Source organism: Trachymyrmex septentrionalis, unplaced genomic scaffold, assembly GCF_001594115.1.
Source record: "Trachymyrmex septentrionalis isolate Tsep2-gDNA-1 unplaced genomic scaffold, Tsep1.0 scaffold575, whole genome shotgun sequence".
Taxonomy (NCBI): domain Eukaryota; kingdom Metazoa; phylum Arthropoda; class Insecta; order Hymenoptera; family Formicidae; genus Trachymyrmex; species Trachymyrmex septentrionalis.
The window spans coordinates 45,602-56,228 of record NW_017305751.1 but is presented as its reverse complement, the minus strand read 5'-3'; the positions used below and the strand labels follow the sequence as shown (position 1 = coordinate 56,228).

At 37.5% G+C, this 10,627-nt stretch overlaps 1 protein-coding gene across 2 annotated transcripts in view; it reads left to right on the top strand.

Moving 5' to 3' along the window:
• The window catches only part of LOC108752169 (low-density lipoprotein receptor-related protein 6), a 12,404-nt gene extending 1,970 nt beyond the window's left edge, over window positions 1-10,434 (top strand). For both annotated transcript variants that reach the window (XM_018492840.1, XM_018492839.1), the window contains exons 3-11: window positions 266-660; window positions 1,827-2,461; window positions 2,808-2,975; window positions 3,291-3,575; window positions 3,896-5,117; window positions 5,244-5,697; window positions 5,797-6,112; window positions 6,357-6,586; window positions 9,524-10,434. In XM_018492840.1, the coding sequence (XP_018348342.1) occupies window positions 266-660; window positions 1,827-2,461; window positions 2,808-2,975; window positions 3,291-3,575; window positions 3,896-5,117; window positions 5,244-5,697; window positions 5,797-6,112; window positions 6,357-6,586; window positions 9,524-9,897 (4,079 nt within the window). In that variant the 3' untranslated portion in view covers window positions 9,898-10,434. The remainder of the gene's footprint in view (window positions 1-265; window positions 661-1,826; window positions 2,462-2,807; window positions 2,976-3,290; window positions 3,576-3,895; window positions 5,118-5,243; window positions 5,698-5,796; window positions 6,113-6,356; window positions 6,587-9,523) is intronic.
• Window positions 10,435-10,627: the final 193 nt, after the last annotated feature.

Sequence of the window (10,627 nt, the reverse complement as noted above, 5' to 3'; positions counted from 1 at the left end):
ATATATATATACACAATGTTATTTATGTTTATTATTATATATTTTGTCTTTTTATATGATATTTATTAATTCTTCATATAAAATTTAAAGATGTGTGAATACTACTTGAATTAAGTGAGATTGAATTTGATTTGTATTTGAATCTCTTTGAAAGATTCGGAAAATCTTGATTTACACATCTAATAAAATTAATATGATTTATTTTATTTAATATTCTATAATTAATTTGTTATTTTTATTAATTTTTATTAAATATCATTTTCAGGAGATATTGAAGTCTGGGATGCAAGGAGGCAACCGAGCGGCAATAATCCTTGCAAGCGAAACAACGGCAATTGTTCTCATCTATGTCTTTTGAGCTCGAAGGAACCTGGTTATAGTTGCGCCTGTCCCACGGGCGTCAAACTGATTGACAAATACACATGCGCCAACAGACCGGAACAGTTGCTGCTAATCGTCCAACGAACCGAAATCTGCCGGATATCCTTGGACTCGCCTGATTATACAAATTTCGTATTGCCACTCACCGGCATTAAACATGCAATTGCAATTGACTTCGATCCAGTAGAAGAGTTGCTGTATTGGACTGATGAACAAACAACTGCCATCAGGCGAGCTCCTCTCGATGGAATGAGTCAACAGAATGTGATTTCCACAGAGGTGTGTAATTGTTTCTCTTTTTCTTTTTCTTGTTTAATGTTTGGTCTTGAAAATACGTTATTTTAATAATAAAAACATAATATCTTTCAATTCAGCAATGGCTCAATTCTTAAATTTTGATTTAATTGAATTAAAATTACATAAATTGTTCTTGAAATTTCCACGGGTGCTTTTTATATAAAAATTATGCGTTTTGCGGGTTTCCTCCGTGTCCAGATTCATTCTTGGAATGCCAACGTTTCGTGAACTTTGCAGTCTACTTCATCAGGGCGAGGAGCAGCCTGATACTGAGCTGTTCCTCTGGGCCGTTCCTTTTTATATTACGCTACTTGTTGGAGTGAAAATAATATTTTCAAGTTAATTGATATTAGCAATTCCATTAGAAATGAATCTATAAGAAAATTACAGAGACTAAAACAATCGTATTATGGAATTAATAACAATGACAAAATGATAAAAAAATAGCTTCAATCAACGAAATCGTTTATTAATAATCAGAGAGTCTCTTCACAAGAACGGACAAAGGAAATACTACGGTTGTTCTTGATAGGAATGATTACAATTTGAGGATGAAGATGTCGGACTCGGACACTTATAAATTAATCAATAAAAAATCTATTAATAAATTGACATCTGGGGCGCGCATCCTTTCTGAGTGGAAAAACAAGGAATATATTGATGAATATGGTGATATAGTAAATTGTTGGTGATAGAATTTTGCCATATGCATATGGATTATCAAAGATACATAAACATAACGTTCTTCTTAGGGTCATAGTGTCATGCATTAACAGTCCGTTGTATTATATTGCTTCATACTTACACAACATCAAGAAAAGTATCCTTTCTCATTTTAGTAGTATCTTATTGAAAATAATTATCAGTTTAGTAGTATCGAAAATAATTATCAGTTTAGTAGTATCGAAAATAGTTAACAAAATAGTTAACGCACAATCAATGGATTACCTTTAGATCCAAATTATACCCTAAACTCTTTAGTGTCGTTATTCACGAACGTACCGTTAAATCTAGCTATTGACGTATAAAAAGAAGATGGAATAAATTTCACGAAGATACCTATGAAGCAGACTTTTAGAGCAAAGAAGCCATTATATTTTTGCGTTATATACTGGAATTACTATAATTCTATCTTTTGATTTTTGCAGGTGGCGAATCCAGACGGTATTGCAATAGACTGGATCGCTCGCAATCTCTATTGGACCGATACCGGGACCGATCGGATTGAAGTGGCGCGACTAGATGGGAAATATCGGCGTGTGCTGGTGAATGAAGATCTATTCGAACCACGAGCGATCGCGCTCGCACCTGAGCACGGCTGGATGTTCTGGACCGATTGGAGCGAAAAGCGGCCGAAAATTGAGCGCAGTAATCTGGACGGCAGTGAGCGTATATTACTGATCACCAAGGATATTGTCTGGCCAAATGGCGTTGCCTTGGATCTCGAGCGCAATAAGATCTATTGGTGCGACGCGAAAACCGACAAAATCGAGGTGTCTAATATGGACGGTACTGATCGGCGTGAGGTTATCACCGATAATCTGCCACATCTGTTTGGTCTCACCTTACTGGGCGATTATTTGTATTGGACCGATTGGCAGCGTCGCAGCATCGATCGGGCGCACAAGCTCACCGGAAGCGAACGTGAAGTCATTGTTGACCAGGTACCCAATGTAATGGGGATCAAGGCCGTACATCTTGGCAAAATGAACGCCAGTAATTCTCCGTGCGCCCGCGACAATGGTGGATGTAGCCATCTCTGTTTTAACAGACCCAACAACAGGTGTATATTGCGGGAATTATTCGAATATTTTTCTGCAAGATTTGCTGAAATTGTTGCGGATAGATTGGAGATTCTTATAGAAATTTAATATTGAAAAGAAGTAATTAACTACTTACTTTGTTGTTTAATGCTTTTAATATTCAAAAGTATTAAATAATTTGTAGTAAATGGATTTCTGTAAGAAGAGACTTTTATTAGGGTAGAGAAGAGCAAAGAATTATACTTTTCGTTTCATGCTATATGTTGAAGTAAATTAGTTTTTCTAAGAAAGATTAAAGTAACGAATATGTAAATTGAATGACAATTTGATTACGAAAAATTGTAATATAAAATCGAAAATATTCAGGTACGTCTGCGCCTGTCAGATGGGCTACGAATTGACAAAGGATAAGCGCACGTGTGTTGTGCCGGAAGCGTTCCTACTATTTTCTAGGAGGGAGAATCTTGGTCGAATTAGTATTGAGAATATTAACAATGATAATATAATACCTGTCACTGGTATCAAAGACGCTAGGTTAGTACAGCTACAACATTAAAGTGAATGTTAAAGTAAGATTAGATTAAAAGATATTAAAAATGTTCATTAAACTTTTCAAAAAATTATAAGAACGACGTTTATATATAAAAACAAAATGGATATTTTTTTCACTAGAAGTTTTATGTCTAATCAATTCTTTTTTTCTTCAAAAAGGATTTCTTGAAGCGGTTATGATTTTTTTAAATTTTGCTATTTATATCAAGATTTAATTCAATGACACAAGCTATTTTATTTTCACACTTAATTATATTTTTTGACAAATATACTTATTACATTTTTTGCTCTTTCTAGCGCTATAGACTTTGACTTGTCCGAGAATCGCATTTATTGGACAGATATTAAGTTAAAAACCATTACACGTGTCTTTATAAATGGATCAGATATTGAAAAAATAGTTGATCTCGGCTTAGAATCGCCAGAAGGTATTGCGTTTGATTGGATCGCGCACAATCTCTATTGGAGTGATACTATCACGCGCAGAATAGAAATGATAAGAATAGAAGGAGGTAGCAGGAAAATACTTTTATGGCAAAATCTTTTCGAGCCCAAAAATGTGGCTGTGGATCCTGAGAGAGGGTGAGTTTTGTGTTTCTATTCTGCTATTACATTTAAATTAAATTTTACATAATCTTTATAGCTCCATAGCTTGGTTTCTATTTATATATTTTCGTTTTATTTTCCATTGAAATTTAAATTAATAAATACTTATTTTTTTAAATGAATAAAGTTAACAAACATATTTTTCTTTAGATTTATAATTGTGGAAACAAAATGAAAAATACAATTAAAAATAATTATATGAAAATATTTTTGATATAAAGATTAGTTGGCATCTTATTAAACAAATGTGTTAAATCTCGTTTAATATTTGTTTAACATATTTGTCTGTTTTCTAGTCATTTATACTGGGCCGAATGGAGCAACACCGGTAGTATCGAGAGAGCTTTTCTGGATGGCACACAGCGGCAAGTGATCATTTCGCACATCGGCCGAGCGAACGGTCTGACGATCGACCATGTGGGGCGTAAATTATATTGGGCCGACATCTCTACACCCGCGATCAACTGTTATGATCTGTTGACGCAACGAGGGGATGTCATTATTTCGCGTCACATAGTCTATCCGTTCAGCGTTACGCAGTATCGGGACTTTATTTATTGGGCGGATTGGAACACAGGCGACATCGAAAGAGCAGACAAGATTACCGGAGCGAATCGTACCAAGATCCACACTAATCTGGCATCGGTAACGGATTTGAAAGTGTTTCACGCGTCGCGACAGTCTGGTTCGAACCCATGCGCTATTGCGAACGGCAATTGCAGCCACCTTTGCATCGCTCTACCGGATTCGAACGGCGGTGCGTCCGTCATTCACAAATGCGCGTGTCCCACGCATTATAATCTGGCGCGGGATAATCGGACCTGTATGGCACCACGACATTTCATGATCTACAGTCAACGCACTGCGATCGTACGTTATTTGCCTGATCAGACGGATGACTGTGCGGATGTAACGTTGCGTGTACAGGGTTTAAAAAACGTTCGCGCGATCGAGTTCGATCCAGTGACGCAGCACGTCTACTGGATTGATGGTCGCGTGACAATTCGTCGTGCCTTGGAGAACCAGACACAGCAACAACAGCACAGCAGCACAGTTGTGGTGTCCATCGGAAATGGCCATTTGTTTGATCTTGCGCTGGATCCGCTCGGACGGCTGCTCTTCTGGACATGTTCGACAAACGATGCGCTCAATGTCACGCGATTGGACAATGGTTCGGCTCTCGGTGTTGTGGTGAAAGGTGACGGCGAGAAGCCACGTCATATAGCGATCTACTCGCAACAGAGATTACTCTTTTGGACGGATATAGGGAAAAAGCGGGTGGTACGCAGCAAGATGGACGGCAAGGAGCGCCACGTGATTGCTGGCGATTTACTGGAACAGCCCACTGGCTTAACAGTAGACACCACGACGTATGTCGTTTACTGGGCATACAGCAAACACATTGAATGTTCCAACTTCGAGGGTAACAATCGCAAGCTCCTGACTTCTACGCAGGGCTCGGCACTGCATCTAGCAGTCCTTTTCAATTATCTCTATTGGTACGATCGCGATGCACAGGTGAGTGACAATATTTTATTGTTGGTTCCGGGTATCATATAAATATCTTATATAGAAAAATTTGAGATTAGGATAGTATGATATATATATATATACACACACACTTATCTCATTGAACCTTAATAGGTAATTGAACGGGTAAACAAGACGTTTGATGGAAACACTAGACGAGGCACGCAGGTGACGACAGGTCGCATATCTTTCACGGATCTTATTGCGATCAACATGCCTGAGGATTTGCTCATGGAGACACATGTGTGCAGCCCATTCAACGATTACGGTGGTTGCTCGCACTTCTGCGTCGGCACCAACACTATTGCCGATGAGGCTACTGCAACATTGCCCCGTTGCTCATGTCCGAAGTCGTTGGTTCTATCCGATGACGGTCGGACTTGTCGCGCGGCGCCTGTCTGCGGAAACGATCACTTCACATGTGCCGCTCCTAACGCGGCCGTGAGTAAGGATTGTATACCAGCCACGTGGAAGTGTGATGGCCAAACCGATTGTTCAGATGGCAGCGACGAGCTGGGATGTCCTACTTGCTCCCGCGATCAATTCAGATGTCAGAATCACTGTATCGGTAAGCGCGACTTCTGTCTCTTTTGTTGGATAATTAAAAATATCAATATATGAATATAAAGCAATAAAATAATTATATATTATGTGTCTGTTTCTGCAGAATTGTCTTTAGTATGCGACGGAACTCAGCAGTGCCCGGATGGTTCGGATGAGGCACAATGTTGTGAGATCGGGCAGTTCCAGTGCGTCGGAAATGGTGTTTGCATTTCCGGGACATCATTGTGCGATGGTTGGGACGATTGCGCCGATGGCAGTGACGAGGTACCACCAGCTTGCATGAGCTCACACAATCCTCATCGCCAGAATGCTGTACCTGGCATCAATGAATCTGGCAAGACGACTTACATTATCATCATTCTGGCAGTGGTATTTGTGGTCGGAACAAGTATTTTAAGCTACTACTACTGCCGTAAAAAGTAAAGATATTTACTGTATTTATTAAATAACTTAAAAAATCGTACGTCTCTCTTTGGATTAATTTTTATTCAAAATTCAGTTTATTGATATATTTTTTCATTTAGAAAAAAGTTGTCTAAATTTTTCTTAAAAAATTCAATCATGTTTTAAATAGAATCTCTTAAATGAAAATAGTATAAGAAATCTTTTGTATCAAGCAAGAGAGAGAAAATATTTATTGTTTTGTTATATTATCTGTTATAGGTTTACTGGTAACGAGGGCCTGCCTGATATACTACATGATTCGGCGGGAGATCCACTATCGCCGAAACCTAGTAACAATCGAATGGTGAAGCCGATGTTTGTTTCGCAGAAGAACAATAGGAAGGATGGGGGAGGAAGTGGAGGCCTCAAAGTCGGGATGGAAGCCGTAAGGATGTCCATGTTGAACGGAAGTAGTCTGGGCTCTAGTTATGATCGTAGTCACATTACAGGTACTGTATCTGTATATTATTACTGTAAGCTCTTCTATTAGAGAACGGAATCTCAAAATCATGTCGTATATTAAGAAAAATTTAAAGAAAAAGATCGTATAAACTTAAATAAATAAATAAATTAGCTTAAAAGAAAAAATATTTTTGTATATATTAGGTTGAGTAAAAAGTCATCGCGTATTTTTTAGCTCAAAGTTGTATATACAATATCTTCGTCAATAATGAATGAAATTCTAAATTTAAAAAAAGGGTTTTAAAGCTTGAAATCTCTACTTTTAAAAGCTTATCACATTTTTTAAGTTTATATGAGTTTAATATTTTTACATACCAAAAACTACGAGCTGAAAAAGATGAAAAATTTTCTTCTCACTTTGTGGATTTGTAACGTATCCAAAACGAATTTGAGAAAATTTTCGATTACCTATCGTGAAAGCTTGATACTTTCCCTACAAAATCGTTTTTTTTTTAATATTCCTACGACTTTTGATTACTGAGTTATCGCGGATTAAATAAAAGAATTATTTTGACTTTAATTGCTCATAACTCCATTAAAAATTGTCGTATCGTATAATTTAAAAAAGAGATTTTTAAAGCTGAAACTTTACTCTATTAAGATATATTTATATTGTTGGTAAGAAAGTAATTGCGGTTTTTACTGATAGATGTCTTTTTAAAAAACGCGATGACTTTTTACTTAACCTAATATTTATTATTTTCATTTTTATAGTATTTTTATATTAGAATATTCTTCTTGAGGCTTCCACGGAGGCTTTCTATATAAAGATTATGTGTTTCGTGGGTTTTCTCCGTGTCCAAATCCATTCTCGGAATGCCAACATTTGTTAAACCTTGCAGTCCACTTTATCAGGGCGAGGAACAGCCTGATACTGAGCTGTTCCTCCAGGTTGTTCCTTTTATATTATATTACTGCTTGTTGAATGGAGGGGGGAGGCAAAGTAAGCAGATAATATCCGCAGACAGGTAACCAATATCCTTTCCAAAGCCCCTTCATTAAACATCACTAGACAAGAGCGATGGGCCCTTTGAGATTTGAACAGGGACATAGACAAAGGCAACACGACAGTAATCATGAACACATCAGACTATAAGAAAAAAGTGAAGAACCTTCTCTCAGACAAAGCATACAAAAAGCTTGACAAAGATCCAACTAATATAATCACACAGAACACCAAGATCCTAGTGGAGAAAACATTCCCAGTAAAACTAAATCAAAATATACAAATCCCATCAAGATTATACGGACTAAAAAGTACACAAACCAAACTCCCTCAGATCGATTTTCACTGCCATACACTCCCCGACATACAACTTATCCCGCTTCCTAGCACAAACACTACAACCCCTCATTGGAAAATCCGAATTATACATAACCAACTAAACGGACTTCATACAAAAAAACCAAAAAATCCGACTACGTCTCACAGATTTGCTTGTAAGTTTCGACGTAGAATCTCTTTTCACACAAGTCTCAATACAAGACACATTAAACATAATAAAGGCCTCATATGAAGTCCCTTCCGACCTCATTCTGTTAATAGAGCACTTTTTATTTAACAACCACTTCTCCTACAACAACCAATTTTACGAACAAACTTCAGAAGCGGCAATGGGCTCTCCTATTTCTCCTGTAATTGCCAACATCTTCATGGAAAATTTTGAGAAAGAAGCTCTCAAAATAACACTAAAAAAACCATAAGTTTGATTCCGTTATGTAGACGACACATTCATGATATGGAGACACGGCAGAGAACTCCATAAATTCCTTATTTTCAACAATCAATATCCACTTCACTATAGACATAGAGCAAAAAGGAAAACTCCCCTTTCTAGACGTTCTTGTCTCTAGGAAAGCTGGCGGTACCTTAGGCCATCAAGTGTACTGAAAACCAACGCACCCAGATAGGTACATGCCGAGTTGCATCATCACCCAGCACAAAAACAGTCAGCAATCAACTCACTTGTGCATAGAGCTTTCACCATCTCTGACAAAGAACATTTACAGACAGAACTCAACTTACTCACTTAAAACTTACTGAAAGCCTTATTGAAAAACGGACATGACAAAAAAGACATAATCAAAATAATCAATAAACATGCAAACAAGACAACGGTCTCTGACATACAACCAGACGAAAAGATCCTATCCATATGTCAAAGGAACAACAGATCGATTGGCAGGATATTAACAAACACAATATCCGAACTGTTTTTAAACTATCCAAAAAGATAGAAATCTTAAGAAGTCCTAAAGATCAAAGACCTCCACTCAGCTCCGCAGGAGTATACAAAATAATTTGTTCCTGCGGGCAAGTATACATTGGAAAAACCGGGAAAATGGTCAACATACGGATAAAAAAACACCAAATGATGTGATGTCAGGCTAAAACACGCCACGCAGTCGGCATTATCAGAACACAACATCAAAATCGAAACAGGACATCAAATACTGTTTGACAAAACGACCACAATAGCCAATATTACATTATACTTTCCAAGAAAGTATAGAGAAGCCATAGAGATACAAAAACATCCTAACAATCTAAATGAAGATAATGGCTACAACATAAATAAAATATGGAAGACTATTTTCCCGGTTATTAAAGACCGACCAATTCCATTCCCTCTCCCACCACTCTAACAAGCAGCGTAATATAAAAGGAACGGCTTGGAGAAACAGCTCAATATCAGACTGGTCCTCGTCCTGATGAAGTGGACTGCAAGGTTCACGAAACGTTGACATTCCAAGAATGGATCTGGACACGGAGAAAATCCGCGAAACACATAATCTTTATTAGAATATTTTTTTACACTAAGGAAAATTTTCATGCGTAAGAGGCTGAACAATATCCATATTATCATTTACTGTGACATAAATTGTCAATCAGATTTTACAATTTTTATATTCTGTTCTGTCAGGTGCGTCAAGTTCTACCAGAGGAAGCTCTGCAGGTGGATATCCTCAGGAAACTTTGAATCCGCCGCCGAGTCCTGCGACGATTGTTAGCTCGACACGTTGCTCGAGCAGCAATGCATCCCGGTATAAGCCATATCGGCACTACAGAAGTATTAATCAACCGCCACCACCTACTCCATGTAGCACCGATGTTTGCGATGAGTCAGATAGCAATTATCCAGCGCGTTATCGTTACGAAAGCGAACCATTTCCACCGCCGCCCACTCCACGTTCTGTTTATCACAGCGACGCAGCGATCAGTTGCCCACCGTCCCCGAGTTCCAGATCGTCCACGTATTTTAGTCCCTTACCACCACCACCGTCGCCGGTGCCTTAAGAAGAATCCGGAAGTAGAGACATATAACGCTCCGGTGCTTCTACTTTTGTATTTATCTTATTTCAATATTCCTTTATCGCGACTGTAGTCGTTGATATATTTAAATCTTATAATTATTAATTATGACTGAATCGACCATTGTGCATAAAATCTTTCAATGAAAGTGCTCAGACAGATAATAATTGAGATTTCAATGGTAATTCTTACGAAACGATATAAAAAAAATATGACAAAAATATATTAGCTTTTAAAGCAATGGATTTCTGTCATACAGCGAATTTAAATACACTAGTGCATATTAGTGCGTTAAGCCGTATCGATACTTGCAATGGATTTATATCTGCAATGTATGAATAGCAATAGTATTCTGCAACATCACACCGAACATTTAAGCGTAACGTAATTTTGCCTCGAACATTTGTTAGGTTTAAATGTTCAGTACGGCTACATGGTATCGCGTCGAGTGTTACGCGATGTAACACTAATGTTGTAATGGATATTACGGTATTGCAGTTACGATGTTTTGCTGCAAGTGGATACGGCTTTAAAGACTGTTGGTTTATAAAAACGTATATATAATAAGCCGTATATATAATTGAATTCAGATGCCTGACATGGGTTATTGTATTATTTAGTAGAATGCATTGGAGCACTTTATTCATAAAGCGCTTATTTATGTTTTATATCTATATATTTTTTTATACCTAAATAGATAATTTATGTATATGCA